This window comes from Emydura macquarii, unplaced genomic scaffold (assembly GCF_026122565.2).
Source record: "Emydura macquarii macquarii isolate MOO-44397 ecotype Brisbane River unplaced genomic scaffold, CSIRO-AGI_Emac_v2 contig_719, whole genome shotgun sequence".
Classification (NCBI taxonomy): domain Eukaryota; kingdom Metazoa; phylum Chordata; order Testudines; family Chelidae; genus Emydura; species Emydura macquarii.
This window is the reverse complement of record NW_027130856.1, coordinates 17,574,574-17,595,070: the sequence shown is the minus strand read 5'-3', so window position 1 is coordinate 17,595,070 and position 20,497 is coordinate 17,574,574. Positions and strand designations below refer to the sequence as shown.

At 38.8% G+C, this 20,497-nt stretch overlaps 1 protein-coding gene across 1 annotated transcript in view; it reads left to right on the top strand.

Annotated features, from left to right (window-relative positions):
- The window catches only part of LOC137149269 (sodium channel protein type 5 subunit alpha-like), an 83,399-nt gene extending 63,341 nt beyond the window's left edge, over window positions 1–20,058 (top strand). Inside the window, 8 exon segments of the mRNA XM_067542783.1 lie at window positions 2,665–2,838; window positions 3,375–3,497; window positions 7,958–8,236; window positions 8,952–9,009; window positions 13,281–13,418; window positions 14,065–14,165; window positions 14,638–14,908; window positions 18,827–20,058. Of these exon segments, the coding sequence (XP_067398884.1) occupies window positions 2,665–2,838; window positions 3,375–3,497; window positions 7,958–8,236; window positions 8,952–9,009; window positions 13,281–13,418; window positions 14,065–14,165; window positions 14,638–14,908; window positions 18,827–20,058 (2,376 nt within the window).
- Window positions 20,059–20,497: the final 439 nt, after the last annotated feature.

The window sequence follows — 20,497 nt, the reverse complement described above, 5'->3', positions numbered from 1 at the left end:
GAATGGTACTACAAGGTACAGTGTTGGATCTTAAGAATCCCTAGTTTACACAATTTGTGTCATATCAGCCTGAATTATCTGTGAATCAAGGTTGCATCTTATGGGAAATATGAGTTATTCTTCCAAAATCAGTTCAGTCGCATGTTTTGGAAGTTCTTCACAATGGTCATTTTAGCATTGTATGGATGAAGGCTATAGCCCAGAGTTATGTCTGGTGGCTAGGAATAGATGACGACATTGAGAGGAAGGTGAAGTGCTGTACTACGTCAGCAAATTCATCATGATCCTGGCCCAGCATGTCTACACCCTTGGTTGTGGCCTCAGACTCTTTGGAGGACACCCGTTCATGTGGACTTTGCTGGACCATTTTAAGGTTATATATTTTTGGACATATATCAATGCCCATTTGAAATGGCCAGTTTTCAGAATGATTTCTACCACAGTTAACAAGACCATTGGACATCTTTGTTCCTTGTCTAGCCAATTTGGTCTACTGTTACATTTGGTGAGTGACAATGGACCTCAATACTATTCTGCTCCATGCCATCCTGCCACAAATGGACTAGTGGAATACTTTGTACAGACACGTAAGAATGCTATAAGAACTACCAAGTCTATTTTGAGTCATCAGCAGAAAAGGGAAAATGTCTTGCTTGTCTATAGGAACACACCATGTGTTACTTCCCTTGAGTCACCCTGCAACTGTTTTTATGAAGTTATCTTTGGGTATCTTTTGGAACCTGCTAGATCCTGATGTTGCCTCATGTGTAGTCAAATCCCATGCAAACTGATTGATGATGTGATGGTTGTCATTGTTCTTTTCAAATAGGAGATGTAATGTGGACTTGCATCTACAGTTATGGAGTGAAATGGGTACCTGGGGAACTTGTAAAATGCATGAGACCTGTTTCAGTCATGATTAAACTGTATGATGGGACTTTGAGGACATGACATATGGATCAGTTTGCAGCCTCAACAAGTACCAGAATCCATTACTGTTCCAGTAGGACTCTCAGCTCCTCTGATCAAACAACCACCTTCTGTTATAACTCCTAATTTTGATGACTTGTTGGAACAAATTTTGGTACCAGAACCAGTTGATTCTGTACCAGAGACTGTTCCTCTTGTAGCAGACACTGCTGCACCACCATCACCATGTTATCCCAAGAGAGTGCGAAAACCGGTGCTTGCACCTCAATTTATAAATTGTTTAGCTACTGAGTTGCTATTCCAGGGTAGAATAATCCCTTGCAATTTATGAGTCTGCGGCAGTCCACCTGCAATTTTTAGTTGGTTATATAGTGTTTTATGTTATTCACATAAATGATAATGTAAATATGTTTGGAAAGTGTTTTAATGTAGGATGGAGGAATGAGATGTTCTGCACATTTAAATAGTTTGGTCATTCTGCACTAGTGGCAGAGCCTCACTTTCATATTAGTTTCTGTTTTGCTGCCAGAACAATGAAGCCACTTTACAGCTACTACAGCTGTGTTTAAATCAGTTCCTCCTGTGTCCATCCCCTCCTCTGCTGGATCCAAATATAACAAGCCTGACCTCCGACTTTTGCTGTTTGTTTCATAGATTGTATCCAGGAAATATATAGACCTGTATGATACTTTTTGATAGCTGTCCAGGTCTGTTTTTGACTAAGTCTGCACTTCTACCCAGGACACCTATTTACACTTGTGCTAGGGTTCTCATAGAGACAGGTGGTGCAACTCCCAAACTTCCACATGTAACATGTATAGTATTTGAGGGAGATCACATCTGTTGCTGCTCCCTTTCAGAATTCTTCTTCTAAGATCCTGTTTTCTCTGGGGTTCTTCTCTGTCTGAAGAAACATGTCATTTCCAGAAGTCTGGCTAGAGCAGAAATGCACGCAAAATTTTGATCAAGAACCTACTCTTTGCTGTTGAAATAAGTATCTATGTTTGTGTGATTACTTCATCATTAAAAAAGTGACCACACACTTTCAGCTTTCATACCTGGAGGATTCATAGATGCAGATATAGTATATGGGGAAGCATAAGATATAGCAGAGCTGGCATTTCCATCACTCATTTTCACTGACTTTGTATCTTCTCTTTCCCCATCTCATTGTTGTCACTCACTTTTCTGCCAAAAATAGATTGTTGTGCCAGAAAATACAACTTTAATGAACAAGTTCAACTGTATTTATGGAGCAAGGACTCAAATTTTCTTTTTTGTATAGAAATATTTTGTAGTCCTGCCACAGTGTCATGACTTCACAGTAACTACAGCTGTGTCAGCATGACCGGGAAAACATATGTCGCTCAGGGATGTGAATATTCCACCCCCCTGAGCAACATAAGTTACATTGAGAGAAGCACTGGTGTGCACAGCATATATTTGTGGGAGAAGCTCTCCCACATAGCTTATGCTGTTCACAGGGATGGTTTTTTATGCCGATGGGAGAGCTCTTCACCACTGGTACATCTGCACTGCTGCAGCGCTGTACGTGTAAACATAGCCTACTTGTATGTAAAGTTAAACTCCTGTGTAACTGTTTGCAGGATGAGGGTCCAGGTTTCATGTGGGTTTCATAATGAAGGGTGTACACATCTCTATTCTCAATACAACATTACAATATTCCACTGAAACTATGTAGAGTGGGTTAATATCTAAGCATTATTATTTCAGGCATTTGAAGATATTCATCTTGAGAGAAGAAAAAACATTAAAATTATTTTGGAATTTCTTGATAAAGTCTTCACTTATATCTTTGTCCTGGAGATGTTTCTGAAATGGGTGGCTTATGGCTTCAAGAAGTATTTCACCAATGCCTGGTGTTGGCTTGACTTCCTAATTGTAGGTGTAAGTATTGCATTTGAGCAGTCCTGTGGACTAGATTACATAGTATAGAGTAACAAAATATTCACTCTTTTTTTTTTTTTTGGATGTCCCAATTTGAGGCACCATGAAGTAGGACTGATTTTAAAAAAAAGCAGAGCACCCATCCTCTGAAAAACAGGACCTTTCCAGGTGTCTCAATTTGGGCAATGAAAATAGGTACTGTGTTAAAATTTTGGCCTCAAAATTCCTACACCTTTAATAATCTAAAATAGCATTAGTAACACAGGTAGATACATATGTTTTGTTAAAATATATTGGGTGAAATCTTGGCACCCCTAAAATCAGTGGGTGTTTGATCTTTATCTTTAATGGGGCCAGCATGTCACTCATTCTTTTATACCTGTTAGTGTCCCTTAAGATGCATTTCTACTTATACTATATAGGCTGCCATTTCACACTTTCATTGACAGGATTTTGTAAGCATGGAAAAAAAGAAAAGCAGAAGGCAGGATTGTTCTAATATTTTTTTAAATTTTTTTGTGTGTGTCTCCATTCAGGTCTCTTTAGCAAGCCTTATAGCTAACTATCTTGGATGCTCCGAAATAGGTCCCATGAAATCTCTTAAAACCCTGAGAGCTTTGAGACCGTTAAGAGCATTGTCACAATTTGAAGGAATGAGGGTAAGAGTAAATAAATCAACCATTGAAGCCCATCTGTGTGAACATTAAGCATGTAAAAAACCTTATTTCGTATTGGTTTGCTTTTATTGCGGTGTGGCACAATAGTTAAGGTCCCATTTGAGTTCACTTTTTTAGAGGAGTTTTTAAAACTTTATTTTGTAAAAACCTCATTGAAATGGCAAAAAAAAAAAAAAAACCCCCAAACATATATAAACTTTGAGCATGACTTGAATTTTTCTAGGTGGTTTGATGAAAAATGAATTGATACACAGAGAAAAATAAGGTTTAAAAAAATCATCCCTTTTGGCCTTTTTTCACTGGATTCTCCCCCTTTTCTTCCACTTGAATTCAGACATAGAAGCGGTCACAAATTGTTTAAGGGTTTTTTTAAATAATGAAGGAAATTTAACCTTACACTTCTAAAGCCAGAAAACTAAGTGAATTTAAAAAAGAAAAACATATCCTCTGATATACTTCAGTTTTCTGGAATGCCAGAATTAGTTTGTAATCATGTAATTTATGTTCATTGTTTGTCTGAACATTTTCTTATTCACTTTTGCATTTTCTTGGTGAATTAATATTTCTCTAGGAATTCTCATTTGTTTGTTTTTGCTAGATGATCTTAGTAAGCACACAAAGAGACACATCATGATCTCATTGAAGCAATGGCAAAACTCCCATTGACTTCAATTGGACCAGAATTTGGCCGTTAGTGACCTGGATTTGTTGTTTTTGTATTTCCTTTTTATCATTACATGATTAGCAAATTGTTATAATTGTATTCTATAGCAGCAAATACATTTTTCAATAAATTAAAGCAACAACTATATCACGAAACAAAATTCTTAATTGTGCTAAGGAAAGATATAACTAGGCATTAATTATGTAATAATCAAATAAACTCAGGAGACCGGTAATAAGATAGGGATCCTATTATGTCTGTCACAAATTCAGATTCAGTATAGGTTTATAAGAACTAAAAGTCAGTATTATCTATTTGGTATTCAATAATTTGGACATAAGTTGATGGCCCCATTCCTGTTTGTGAAGTAAAATTGTCTGTACTAAGGTAACAAAAACACCACCGGAATAATTAGAACTCTTGTTGATGCTATTGGCAGAAAGGTCAAGGATTCAGTGAACATAGAAACTGGAGATAAGTCCAACTCACAATATTCAGATCTGAACTGATCTGAACTTTCCCAGAGTTTGGTGGTGTTTAGGCCAGAGATAGTGGTTCAGCGCAGCCCAGAAGAGAAAGAGGCACCAACTGTGAAGTTTGGAACTGGATTCAGATTTTCTTAAAATTGGTCACAGGCTGTTTAAAGGTTTTGGTTTCGATCCATCTCTAATGAAAACTGGATAATGGCCCCTCTCCCACTTTCTGCCCCCAACAGAGTAATTGCACTTCAAGGTTGAGACATTAGTTGGATACTGTGGGGAAATTTGTGCTATCATTAACTAATCTACATAAATGTTCTGTGGATATAGGAATTTCATCTCAAGGCCTGCCCATTCTGACCCGTTCACTAGCACTAAATTCACTAATTAATAATCATAATTAATAATGAAAATAATTTACCTTGGTCACTCACAATATGGTATAGTGTATATTAGTGGTAGAAAAAGCTTCTGGGGATTCAGCTTAGTGCCCAAAGTCATAGTTTGCCTTCTGTATCTTATATGTTAACCTAACTATCACAGCACTTGCACTCAGCACTTCCAGGTAACATTGGTACACTTAAGCTACCTAAAACTAATTGTGTAGGCCACACTATACTGACTTACAATAGCTGAGAATCTGATCCATAGTGTTGCCTTCATGATTACCTGTTGTGAATGTGTATCATCATTTTTCTGTGATATGTAGAGAAATGCAAAACAAATAGAGAAATATGATATTACTAGTTTAGAAGAAAGTGAAAATATTATGATATGATGGAGAACAAGACCTGGCATTTTCATACTCGGTTTCAAAACTAGATAAAATTTCATTATTGTGAATCAGTATCACTTTGTCTCAGACTCAGAAATGTCAGAGAAAAAGCTTGCATCAGCAGAGAAGATCCTAATTTTGAATGCATGAAAGAACTGAGCAGCAAATACATTCAAATATAGATTGGAATGTATAGACAGACTGTTAGATACATGAGTGTTAATGTGAGTTATTGGCACCTAGTAGTGGATTTAAAACAAAAATATAGTAATAAAGTGGGAAAACAATTACATGTTGTGATAGTGGGTGTAAATGCATTTTTCAATGTCTTTTATCTTACATTTGATAAGTATTTTACATGGCAGGAAAGTTTTGAATCCTGGAAAACAGTTTAACTCTGTCCTTAGTTAAAACTGTGCAATCTCTATTGAATTCTATGGGAGTTGCACAGGTGTGGCTGAAGGTAGTTTTGTAACTAACATATCTACTGCTTTTCTTTGTTCTACTAAGCATTATTCCCAAATCATCACCTATGGGAAAACCCTGCATAAGGAATTTGCCACCGTTCTTCCTGTGCGATAGGCAGGGAATCAGTCTCAGATTTTGGTAGATCCAGGGAAGGTGATGTCTGTCCATGTGTGGATCCTATGCTTCTGGACAGGTTCCACAGCTTCTTCCTCCCCTCCCAGCCCCTTGGCCTCACAGCATCAGTTGGAGAAGCTATCCTAGGATAAAAGGAAAGAAAGGAAAATATATTGTAGAAGTGGCATTCTATATCCCAGCATATGGCAAGCTGTACTATCTGTATATTACAAGTCTGATGTGATAGCTTTCTCTGTTGACCATAGACAACAGTTGATATGGGGGATTGTCAACCATCTGAACTGTCTTTGGAAAGTAATATGATGATGTCCCTGATGTATAAAAGAGAAGTGAACTGAAAGATGATATACAGTTAGTCTGTAGGCCATTTGCAGTTGGTGGTTCTTGATGGTTTTTGGCCCATACTGGAAATTATATGAAATGGGACAGGTAGAGGTAGGAGGGTTTTTGGTGTTATCAGTAAAGGCAGCATGAGGATATAGGGGTAGAGTTAAGACAGCTTTGTACAACCTTAACCGCAGATTTCTTCCCTAATTTTATAATCCCAGTGTTCTAAAAATGTTCTGAGTCAAGATATTTATTTACAACCTTAATATTATTTTAAAGCTTTTGTCTGGGAAGTTCCATAGTTTCTGCAGAAGCCATATAGACCTTGAAGGCTTTTCTGGCTATGTCAAACCCAGCAAGGACAAACTTGATTAGCACAATATTTGAGGTTTCTTTCCTTCTCTCTCTCCTGATTTGAAAGGTGACTGAAACTTGTAAGGAAACAAAAATAAGAAAAGTTTGCCTGGGCCTGGGATTTGTTATGAATCTGAAATGTGTTCACTTGAATATAGGATGTCATGCTACACGTGTACTCAGTTTAGGACACTCCCACTCCACCCTCCCAATAAACCCAGGCTCTCCCTTTCACTTAAGATATTTCTTAGAGGGGATGTCCAGTGGCCTGCTTGATCCCTCTCTTTCAAAGTGTTTCCTTTGGCAGCTGGCTCGCCCCATTAGCTGTGACCTATGTGAAGGTAAAGGACCACCCATATCTTACTTTTTGGGGGTACTGGGTTGCACTCTGCCCTCTACTGGGCAATGAGCAGAATTTTCTATCCTAAGCAGGAAGTGACCGCTTTGACGTCTGTTTACTCTCTGAGATCATTAGTATAGGTTACTCCTTGAAACACCTAGCCAGATATAATGAGATCTACAATGGAAGTTAGTCTCCATCAGGCATGAATCAGAATGTATAATTTATGCAAATTGGTCACAATTTCTGCCATTTTCCCAGGAGAGATTATGGAACCTCATTGGGGATATGATATACTAGCAATCTTATTTTTTCACACTGGTGGAGCTTGTAAATCTGCTCAAAATTTACATACTGTCCTGACACTTTCCAGATTACTCTTGAACTGTGTAAGACGTCTTGTGGAAGTTACAATATCTGCAGCAGTCTTTACATCCCTGCCAGAGATTCATTATTGATCCTCTAATAACTAATTTTCCACACAACTTGAATAAAAGTCATGCTGATATGAATAAAAACAGACCTCTATACTAGTCCTCATGAAGGAATAATGTGTATTTAGAATCTTGTTCCAAACAAAAAAAAAAAACTTTGTTATTTAATAGTGCCCCCCAGGGTGCTAGGTGTTTCACAGAAAATATAAAACCAGGTTATTTGTCCTGAAAAACTGACAATCAAAAGGTCTGATCCTGCAAACACTATAGATGTAAGAACCTTCACTCAAAATGGTTGTCACTTCAGTGGAAGCATTTATGGGAGTAGAGTTAGTCATATGTGTAACTGTTTGCTGAAATGACATGGGATCACTTAGTTTTTCAAAACAGTCAGTTTAATGTAGCAAAGGTCTTGCTCATGTGAATGCCAATAGTAACTGTGTGTTTTTCTTTCATTTTTCCTAAGGTGGTTGTGAATGCTTTAGTAGGGGCCATCCCTTCCATCATGAACGTTCTCCTCGTCTGCCTCATTTTTTGGCTCGTTTTTAGTATCATGGGAGTGAACCTATTTGCTGGAAAATTTGGAAAATGCATTAACATGACCGAAGAAAAATCAGAATTGAGTAAAAATATTACGAACAAAAGTGATTGTGTAACCTATAACAACACGCAGAAACTATATTGGACCAATGCTAAAGTCAACTTTGATAATGTTGGTTCTGGTTATCTGGCTCTTCTTCAGGTGGTAAGTTCTATTTGGCTGGCTGGCAGGCACACGGTGGGGTAGGTGGAGTCAAGGTTTTGCCAGTTGCTCACTCCCATCTGCAAGGAGTGAGAAGCAGTGGCCTTGCACAATCTGCTATCCTATCCCCACCCCATGATCAGACTGGCAACATGGTTAGCCTGTTCAGGGCCCCTTACTCCAGTGTATGGACATATAGTGACTAGTGGTGAACTACAAACTGATTATGGAACCATTTGAAAATGTGCTCCTCTGACTTGCAGCTATATCCAGGGAAGCTGGTATGTTTCTTATAATGTCCTGAAACTGAAGGCAAAATTCTCTCCTCCATTGAGTAAAGCTCAGCGCAGAAATGGGAAGTGGGGTGAGTGTATAGTGGGCTGGTTCCAATTCCCTGATTCTTGTGATCAACCCCAGCCCCAAAACAATTTAGAGCTGTTGTTAGGCAGCTTTCTTTTGCCACTAGATTTGGATTCTTAATGAACCATAACCAACGGAGGACTGCTGTAGTAGAATGTCACTGCAACACGCATCTTCTTTGCCTTTGACATACTTCCTACATTGGTAGTGGTGAGGTCCAGCAGAATTCTCTGCTGAGCATTTGTGAACAGACTGCAGTCTCTTTGCACCATCTCAGAGGCACAGAGATGTTGTGAACAGTTGAACAATCTCATCCTAAAAGTTGAATATGATTTTAATAATTTTTCTGTTGTTCTAGGCGACATTTAAGGGTTGGACGGACATTATGTATGCCGCAGTCGATTCACGAGGGGTAGGTCATGAAAATTAAAATGTTCTCCCTTGTAACCATCTCTCCAATTTTTGTGTTTTATCATTTTCATGCGTGATAGAGTTAGTCAACACAATGTATAGGTATAGTTTATTCATTGTTTTCTTGATGCTCTCTACTCATTGAGCTAAATAGGATGAGCTTGCATTTAAAGTAAATGGTCAAGCATTCTTCTTCTTCTTATTATTATTATTATTTGTTATTATATTTAATATGCGTATTACTGTGCCACCCAGAGTCCCCAGTCAGGACCAAGGCTCCATTACATTAGGTGCTGTACAAACACAGGGGAAGATACAGTCCTGCAACCAAAGGCCTTAAATTGAACAAGGTTATCAGCACGTCTTCAAAGAAAATGAATGAGCTTAAAAGTAACCGTATTAGAAAATTATTTTCTCAAGTTTATTTAAAACTTTCTTTTTATTGCTTTTTTCCAACAGTAATAGAAGCTTTTCAACCAAGGGTTTAAACCGGAAGAAAACATCTAGGTTAAAATTCTCCAAAGCAGAAGCTTAAAGTTAGGCTCCTAAATAAGTGATCTGATTTTCAAATTTTGAGCACTCATCAGCTTCCACCAACCTTAATCAAAACTGTTGGTTGCTCAATGCCTTTGAAAATCATGCCAGTAAGGTGTGATTCAACTCTCATTGAAGTCAAGAAGGACTCATATTGACTTTAATGAAAGTTGAGTTAGACACATATTTAGTCATGATAGGTAATATTTTAAACATGACTAAAGAGAGAAACATTTCTTATGTGTCCTGCATGAAGACAGAAGTGCAACTCTTCTCAATATCCTTAAAATAATTAATCCTTCAATCTTTTAATTTCTTTGACAGGAATGTAAGTGGAATGAGAATCATAGAATCATAGAATATTAGAGTTGGAAGGGACCTCAGGAGATCATCTAGTCCAACCCCCTGCTCAAAGCAGGACTAACCTCAGCTATATCATCCCAGCCAGGGCTTTGTCAAACCTCATCTTAAAAACCTCTAAAGATGGAGATTCCACCACCTCTCTAGGTAACCCATTCCAGTGCTTCACCACCCTCCTAGTGAAAAACTTTTTCCTAATGTCCAACCTAGACCTCCCCCACTGCAACTTGAGACCATTGCTCCTTGTTCTGTCATCTGCCACCATCGAGAACAGCCTAGCCCCATCCTCCCTGGAACCCCCTTTCAGGTAGTTAAAGGCTGCTATCAAATCCCCCCTCACTCTTCTCTTTTGCAGACTAAACAAGCCCAGTTCCCTCAGCCTCTCCTCATAAGTCCTGTGCTCCAGCCCCCTAATCATTTTTGTTGCCCTCCGCTGTACTCTCTCCAACTTGTCCACATCCTTTTTGTAGTGGGGGGCCCAAAACTGGACACAATACTCTAAATGCGGCCTCACCAATGCCGAATAGAGGGGAATGATCACTTCCCGCGATCTGCTGGCAATGCCCCTCCTAATGCAGCCCAATATGCTATTAGCCTTCTTGACAACCAAGGCACACTGCTGACTCATATCCAGCTTTTTATCCACTGTTACCCCCAGGTCTTTTTCTGCAGAACTGCTGCCTATCTCATCGGTCCCCATCTATAGCTGTGCATGGGATTCTTCCTTCCTAAGTGGAGGACTCTGCACTTTTCTTTGTTGAACCTCATTAGAGTTCTTTTGGCCCAATCCTCCAGTTTGTTTAGGTCCTTCTGTATCCTATCCCTCCCTTCCAGGGTATCTTAGTGTCATCCGCAAACTTGCTGAGGGTGCAATCTACCCCATCTTCCAGATCATTAATGAAGATGTTGAACAAAACCGGCCCCAGGACCAACCCCTGGGGCACTCTGCTTGTGACCGGTTGCCAGCTAGACATGGAGCCATTGATCACTACTCGTTGAGCCCTATGCTCTAGCCAGTTCTCTATCCATTTTATAGTCCATTCATCCAACCATACTTCCTTAACTTGCTGATAAGAATACTGTGAGAGACCGTATCAAAAGATTTGCTAAAGTCAAGGTATATCACATCCACCGCCTTCCCTACATCCACAGAGCCAGTCACCTCATCATAGAAAGCAATCAGGTTGGTCAGGCATGACTTTCCCTTGGTGAATCCATGTTGACTGTTCCTAATCACCTTCCTCTCTTCCAAGTGCCTTAAAATGGATTCCTTAAGAACCTGCTCCATGATTTTTCCAGGGATTGAAGTGAGGCTGACCAGTCTGTAGTTCCCCGGATCCTCTTTCCTCCCTTTTTTGAAGATGGGCACTATATTTGCTTTTTTCCAGTCCTCGGAGACCTCCCCCTGTTGCCACGAGCTTTCAAAGATAATAGCCAATGGCTCTGAAATCACCTCAGCCAACTCCCTCAGCACCCTTGGGTGTATTGCATCCGGCCCCATGGACTTGTGTATGTCCAATCCTTCTAAATTGTCTTGAACCTGTTCCTTCAGCACTGCGGGATGTTCGCCTCCTTCCCATTCTGTACCACCCAGTGAAGCAGTCTGGGAACTGATCTTGTCTGTGAAGACAGAGGCAAAAAAGGCATTGAGTACCTCAGCTTTCTCCACATCCTCTGTCACTAGGTTGCCTCCCTCATTCTCTAAAGGGCCCACACTTTACCTAATCTTCCTCTTGTTGGCAACATACTTGTAGAAACCCTTCTTGTTCCCCTTCATGTCCCTTGCTAGCTGCAACTCCAATTGCGCTTTGGCCTTCCTGATTTCATTCCTGCATGTTCGAGCAGTATTTTTATAATCCTCCCTAATCATCTGACCAAGCTTCCACTTCTTGTAAGCTTCTTTTTTGTGTTTAAGTTCGCCAAAGACTTCTTTGTTAAGCGAAGCTGGACGCCTACCATATTTGCTATTCTTTCTGCACATCGGGATGATTTGCTCCTGTACCCTCAATAAGGTTTCTTTAAAATACAGCCAGCTCTCTTGGATTCCTTTCCCCCCATATTAGCCTCCCAGGGAATCCTACCCATCAGTTCCCTGAGGGAGTCAAAGTCCGCTTTTTTGAAGTCCATGGTCCGTATCCTTTTGTCAGGATCCTGAACTCGACCATCTCATGGTCACTGCCACCTAGGTTGCCACCCACTACTACTTCCCCTACCAAATCTTCCCTGTTTATGAGCTGCAGGTCAAGAGAAGCTCGGCCCCTAGTTGGTTGCTCCAGCACTTGCACCAGGAAATTGTCTGTGACACTATCCAAAAACTTCCTGGATTGTTTGTGCTCTGCTGTATTGTTCTTCCAGCAGATGTCAGGGTGATTGAAGTCCCCCATGAGAATTAGGTCCTGTGAACTGGAAACTTTCCCTTGTTGAGTAAAGAAAGCCTCATCTACCTCATCCTCCTGGTCTGGTGGTCTATAACAGACACCCACCACGACTTCACCCTTATTGTTCTTGCTTCTAAGCTTAACCCAGAGACACTCAACTGGCTCATCTCCAGTTTCATACTGGAGCTCAGAGCAATCATAGTGCTCTCTTACATACAGTGCAACTCCTCCACCCTTTCTCCCCTGCCTGTCCTTCCTGAACAGTTTATACCCATCCATGACAGTGCTCCAGTCATGTGAGTTATTCCACCAAGTCTCAGTTATTCCAATCATGTCGTAGTTTCTTGACTGTGCCAGGACTTCCAGTTCCTCCTGCTTGTTTCCCAGGCTTCTTGAATTTGTGTACAGGCACTTGAGATAAGTAGCCGATACAGCCGATACTGTTCTACAAGTTTCTTATCACAAGTATAATCAACATCAGCGTCAGCTACAGTGATCGCTTCCATTCGTGGACAAAGACCTTAAAGATTGCAAAGAAATCAAAACAACAAACAATAACAATAATACCATTAAAATACATTGGGTCAAATTCTCTGCCCAATTAGTTCATTGGAAATATGACAACAGAGAATTTGGCATATTATTTTCAGAAGATATTTTCAGGTTACCAAGAAGAATAATCAACTGCTAGGAAAAATATTGCTCTCAGTTAAATTGTTATTCACATTTCCTGTGGTGTCCTTAAATTTAACTTTATCCAGCAGTCACACTATAGATTTTCTCTCACCTCTTCACACACACCCATGAAATGCAAGACTTGTTGTGCAGTGCAGACAGTTTTTAACTAGACAACTTTTTTCAGAATTTATAGTGATGTAGTAGGCTTGATATCCTGCAAGGAAGTCTGCATGGGGGGATCACTGCACCAATATGAAGCTCATTCCAGAATCAGAACCATATTGTTTTCAGTCATTTTTCATCTTGGTTATCATTTTTGCAGAAAGAAGAGCAACCAAAAAGGGAACGTAGTCTACATATGTACCTCTATTTTGTGGTTTTCATCATCTTTGGATCTTTCTTCACACTGAATCTTTTTGTTGGCGTCATTATTGACAATTTTAACCAACAAAAAAAAAAGATAAGTATATTGGATATGTTTCCAGACCCGTGATATATCCCTTACAAGCTGTCTTCAGAGTACAGGATGTCAGCTATACACTGATTCTCTGAAACATTTATTTACATTTATTACATGGAACAGCATCAGTAATGAATTTAACAGAGGCAGCACTACAGAGGAAGTGCTTTCTCTTTGCCATTCCTTTCCCTTATTTCCCATCCATGTAACCCGTGGTTCCAGGACAGCACTGATTCAAGAAGCTGTAAAACCAACTACACAGTCCTTTGAATGCTACTTCCCCTGTCCTGGAGCTGAGCACTGTGGGACAGTCTCTGAGGAGCAGCTCTGAGATTGGGCAGTGGGCCAGAGCTGGTAGAGGGCAGCAACAACAGAAGTTCAGGAGGCAGGGAGCAAGTTGATCCTCCCCTCATGCGCCTGGGCTTTTAGCAACCTAGTCATTTTTCTGCTTTCTGAGCCAGTTGAGTGCTACCACAGAACTTTTTAAAATGCATTTGGGCCTAATTAGTTAATGTGAGAAGGGTTAGTTACAGTAAAAAATAACAGAGCAGAAAAATAAATGTTGGCTTCCAATATTTTAGACTCTTGCACTACAGTAATGTTTCTTTCTCATCAATTTTAACAGTAACATTTTATCTCCATATACTTAGGTAGACAAGACATCTTTATGACAGAAGAACAGAGGAAATATTATAATGCAATGAAAAAACTGGGAGCCAAGAAACCCCAAAAACCCATCCCAAGGCCATTGGTGAGATCATCTGAGTTCTTCCAACTAAAATATTTCTAATCAGTGAAAATCCATAGTAAAATTAACTTAATCGACCAAAAATGTATTCATTATATATAACATACCCATTATGTATAATGTGTTTGTTTCCACTGGTGTTCAGAGACTGTTCATAGAAATAAGTCTGTATCAAGAAATTACCACTGAACGATTATGATGAATAAATATTTATGAAATTCTTTGCAGAAATGGCGTGTTATATATTTTTCCCCTGGAATTGATTATCCTTTAGGATGGGAAGGGAATTATACTATCATTTTTTACACTCTGCCTTTCTCTACTCTATCTATATATCTATAATGGAATTAAATAACATTGAAACATATAAAGGTTGAAAGTCTTTGCTAGTAAGTAAATATGTATTTACTTACATATGCCTAAACATCGCCACATTTTCTTAACTAATACCAAATACTCTCTTTTTTTCCTGCAGAACAAATACCAAGGCTTTTTATTTGACATCGTCACAAGTCAAGCCTTTGATGTTATCGTCATGAGTCTCATATGCCTTAACATGATCACTATGATGGTGGAAACGGATGATCAAAGTATAAGGAAGACTAACATTCTTAACAAAATCAACATGTTCTTTGTTGCCATCTTTGCTGCAGAGTGCATCATGAAATTGTTGGCTCTGAGACACTATTTCTTCACCAATGGCTGGAACATATTTGATTTAAGTGTGGTCATTATGTCAATTGTTGGTAGGTAAAAATATACCAACAAGCTCAGTAATATCCCTATACCTTTCATCACCATGTATTCTTTGATATGTTTCCCTCCCCCCCGCTGCCATTTTGTTTCTCCCCCTTTCTGCCCTAGGAATTGGCTGTATGGTTTTGGACCTTTCTGGGTCTCCTAGGTATCACTTTTGAACCCACGTGCATTGTTGGTACCCTTGGCCATTTTGAAAAAAAAAATTAATTTAACTGGAAACATCAAAAATGAATGAATAAATATTAGAGCTATCAATTAATCATATTTAATGCATGCGATTAATGTAAAACAAATTAACTAGATTAAAAAAATTAGTCAGAACTAATTGCAATTTAATCGCACTGTTAAACAATAATAAAATACCAATTTAAATATTTGTTGATGTTTTTCTATATTTTCAAATATATTGATTTCAATTACAACACAGAATACAAAGTATTCAGTACTCACTTTATGTTCACCTCATACAAGTCCACTTAGTCCTACTTCTTGTCCAGCCAATCGCTAAGACATACAAGTTTGTTCACATTTACAGGAGATAATACTGCCCGCTTCTTATTTACAGTGTCACCTGAAAGTGAGAACAGTTGTTCGCATGCCACTGTAACCAGTGTTGCAAGATATTTACAGGCCAGATATGCTTAACATTCATATGCCTCTTCATGCTTCAACTTGTAGGATCTAAAGATTTACATGGGTTTTTTTTAGTGCAATTATGTAAAAAAATAATAATTCTATGTTACACTGTCATGATAAAGAGATTGCACTACAGTAGTTGTAGAAGGTGAATTTAAAAATACTGTTTCTTTTATCTTTTTTACAGTGCAAATATTTGTAATAAAAATAATAATATAAAGTGAACATTGTATAATTTGTATTCTGTGATGTAATTGAAATCAATATATTTGAAATTATAGAAAAACATCCAAAATATTTATAAAAAAATTAAATTGGTGTTCTATTATTGTTTAACACTCCAATTAAAACTGTGATTAATTGCAACTATTTTTATCTCATTGATATTATATTTGTAATCATTTGACAACCCTAATAAATATAGATTTCATGTCTTCCTCATTTTAAGAGGAAAATATGCTTTTTATGCAGTAAGTACATTTCTAAATAAAGTCTATTAACCAGTTCTACAAAGTTCTGCAAAGTATTAGTGACAGAGACAAGATGTATGTCCTTAAAGTTTGTTACATGTGTAAAGGGCACAGTTGTTCTAGAGACACCTCTTAGGGATGTCCAAAGTGGCCTTTGTGGAATTATTCATCGTAAATAAGAGTAAAATAGGGCCATGTATGTAGATTTCATTATCGAAGTTCTTACAAAGCCTGTGTAAATTTATCAGTTAGCCTTTTTCCATCCAGTCTTGCAAGACTGCCTTCCCGCCTCCCCACTTCTCTTTTCCAAGCAAGCATACATTCAAAAAGACCCAGGGAATTATAGACTGGTCATCTTAACTTCAATACACGGAATGATATTGGAACAAATTATCAAACAATCAATTTGTTCAAATCTGGAGGATAGTAAAGTGATAACTAATAGCCAACATGGATTGTCAAGAACAAATTATGCCAAACCAATCTAATTTCCTTCTTTGACAGGATAACAGGCCTAGTGGAAAAAGGGAAGCAGTAGACATGATAGATCTGGATTTTAGTAAGGCTTTTTGAGAATGTCCCACATGACATTTTCATAAGCAAACTAGGAAAGTGTGGTCTAGATCAGCGGTTCTCAACCTTTTTTTTCCCCGAGTACCACTCGGGCCAGGTACAGTCGGGTCAAGTACCACTTGACCCGACTGTACCCGACCCGAGTACCACTCGGGGAAAAAAAAGGGAGATACTTACGGCGGGGTTTCGTGGTGGGAGGGATTTGCGGCGGCGGGGAGAGACGGGCGGCAGGGTTTCGTGGCGGAACCAATATCCGCCGCCGAAACCCTTCCGCTGTTTCCCCATTTTCGGCGGCAGAGCTTTGCAGGGGCGGGTAGGAGGGCCCCTCCAGCGGCGGATTCAGCGCTGCACGTACCACCCAGCTGTCCGGTAAGTACCACCAGTGGTACGTGTACCACCGGTTGAGAACCGCTGGTCTAGATGAAATTACTATAATGTGAGTGCACACTGGTTGAGTGCACACTTGTGGTCCCTTCTCACCCTAAGATCCTATGATTCTATGAAAGACCATATTCAAAGAGCAGTTAGTGGTTTGCTAGCAAACTGGTAGGATGTTCCTTGTAGGGTCCTGAATGGGTCTGGGTACAGTACTGTTTAACATTTTAATTAATGACTTAGAAAATGGAGTGGAGAGTGTGCTTATAAAAATTGTGGACGACACCAAGCAGGGATGGGTTGCAAGCATTTTGGAGGACAGAAGAATTCAATTTCTCCATTTGTAGCTATATTGCTGTATCCATAGCTGTAGTGCTATCGTTCTGTACAGATAAATCTTTGATCTTGTCAAACTCATGTTGTCTTCTTACACCTCTAATACATTGTTATAAGCATATCATTTTATTTGATATAGAATCTAATTTAGATGGAAATGGATCTGATTCTCTTCTTATGCACTGGAAATTGGGAGTGACTCAACTGAAGTTAATAGAATAATATTAGTGTAACATAGTGAGAACACGTCGAGTGTAGCTTGAAGGGATTTTAATTCAGAAATGTGGTGAATAATTGAAATAAAATTTCTATTCTGCTAATTTACTTCCTTCTAAAGCAGATACAGCTAAAAGTGATAGCAGAAGAGACTTTGGGGAAGAACATGTCTATCACCCACATTATTAGACCTATTTGGAGTGGCACTAAGACTAGTGGGAGAAATGTAGCCAATTCTCTTGATCTTTCCCTTTTTTTCTCTTCTTTGTTGACATGATGGTGAAAACAGAGGAGCAAAGAAATGGGTCCAGATAAAGTTCATAAAGATTATGAGATTTTTAAAATGTATCTCCCTTAAAAGAGAAATACTTCTCTATAGTGCATGTTGCTTCAAGGAATTCCCAGAATATAACAAAAATAAATAAGTAGACCTAAAGGGAGAACAAGAGAGAGAAAACCCTTCTTCTGTTATAGGAAAAAAATGTATAGATATTTCTTCAAGCTTTGACTAACTGATGTGTAGAAGATCACCTTTTTTTTTCAGTTGTCATATGAGACTACTTGGGGCAGCAGTGGATTACTTTAAAAAGTTCTGAATGAGTTCAGCCTTTCCTTGTGTAGCGACTCCGCTGGACTAATCATCTGCAGGGATTGAACCTCTGGATCTAAAAGGATAAAACTCTACTGCTAGTGAAAATGGTGCTAGTCCATTAGTTTGGAGGCAGTAACAGACTAATAAATCTCAATATGTGGTCAAATCACAAGAGAGGGACCAAAAGCCACACTGTTAGCATGGATTACACTTGTATTTATTTTATCTGTTTCTGTCTGTCTTGCTTACATGGTTCTCATCATCATAGTAGCAAGGCATCTGAGTGCCTATGACTCTAGTGTCATGTTTTGGTTTGTTATTTGAGCTTTGATTTTTTTTCAACATTTAGGACCTAATGTTAAAACACAGTCACACAGTCTACACACCCAGTAGCTGTGCAAAATGTTGCACATAAAACGCCTACCTGTGTACGCATATGTTTTCCATGTGCAGCAGCTCACAGATTTTGTGTGTACAGCATACAGTTCCATAAAGGTGTGTATTATTTTTTTAATTTCTAAACTTTTACAGGTAAGCCATTTATCTTTTTAAAAATGTGTAATTTTTCCTGTAAGAGCCATCAGTGCTAAATTATCAACACAGTCATGTCACGGAGATGATAGTTTTACGAATAATATTATTTCTTTCATTTACTAATTCAGAAAAAAATAGAAATTCTAACTGATTATTCCTTTTCTTTTTTTTAGGCACTGTGCTTTCTGACATTGTTAATGCATTTGAAAATTATTTCTCACCTACACTCTTTAGAGTCATTCGCTTGGCTCAGATTGGTCGAATACTAAGACTTGTGCGAGCTGCCAAAGGAATTAGAACTCTCCTTTTTGCCTTACTGATGTCCCTTCCTGCTCTGTTCAACATTGGCCTCTTACTTTTTCTGGTCATGTTTATTTACGCCATTTTTGGCATGGCTAACTTTGCTTATGTTCAGTGGGAGAGTGGGATTGATGACATGTTCAACTTCCAAACCTTTGCTAACAGCATGCTCTGTCTCTTCCAAATCACAACGTCCGCCGGCTGGGATGGTCTTCTCAGTCCTATTTTAAACACTGGACCTCCATTTTGTGATCCAAACATACAAGGAACTGTGGGAGAATGTGGTAAACCTGTTATAGGTATTGTGTTCTTTGTAAGTTATATCATTATATCATTTTTCATTGTTGTAAACATGTATATAGCTATAATTTTAGAGAACTTCAGTGTTGCCACTGAGGAAAGTTCAGATCCTGTAGGTGCAGATGACTTTGATATGTTTTATAAAATCTGGGAGAAGTTTGATCCTGAAGCGACTCAGTTTATTGAGTATTCTGCGCTTTCAGACTTTGCAGATGCTTTGGCAGAACCTTTACGTGTAGCCAAACCAAACAAAATTGAGCTCATGGCAATGGATCTTCCCTTGGTGAGTGGAGATAGGATCCACTGCTTGGATATTTTGTTTGCTTTCACCAAACGGGTGCTAGGAGAATCTGGAGAGATGGACAAACTAAAAGTACAGACAGAGGAAAAGTTTATGGCTGCCAATCCATCCAAGTTTTTTCATGAACCAATCTCAACTACGCTCAGACACAAACAAGAGGAGGTTTCTGCCATTATTATCCAGAGGGCCTATAGGAGTCATCTGATTCAACGGTCCATGAAACAGGCCTCTCTCATATTTCATCATAGAACTTGTGATGGTGACATCCTTGAAGATGCTTCACAAGACGAAGGTCTCATTGCATTCATGATGAATGAAAATTATGGTAGGAATCTACACAAGTCTGAAACTGTGTCTTCAACATCTTTCCCTCCATCCTATGACAGTGTCACTGGGGCCACTAATGACAACCTTCATGTGGAGATGGGGGAAGACTCTTCCAAATGTGATGTACCTATAGGTTGTCAGCTATCTCCAGACAAAGATAAAGAATCCATTGTTTAATTTTTTATTAAGAATGCTTTAAAATATTCACAGAATATAATTATTTAAATATGCAGCAACAGAAGCGGCCTTCTTTTTAAACATTAGTTGCAAAAGAAACGGGTGCTTTTTTACCCTTAGCTCTGGAAGTTCATAAGCTATAACTTTTGACCCTGCTACGTTCATCTTTGCTCAATGTTTATATTTAGATATACCTAGGAAGAATCTGTGTAGGGTCACAGCTGTTATATTAGTGGCAGTTGCAGATTAAGGCAGAATCCTTGGTATCTTGTTACCAAGGCATAGACACAGAATTGATTAGAGCTGCACTCCACTTAGTTCTGCTAACTGAACACCTACCCACTTAGATTGGTTTGCCTTATTGGAGACCAAGTTCAAGGAGTGGAAGATAAGTTTCAAGGTGTCTGGAAAAAAATAGCTGTCTGGGAAAAGAGTAGGA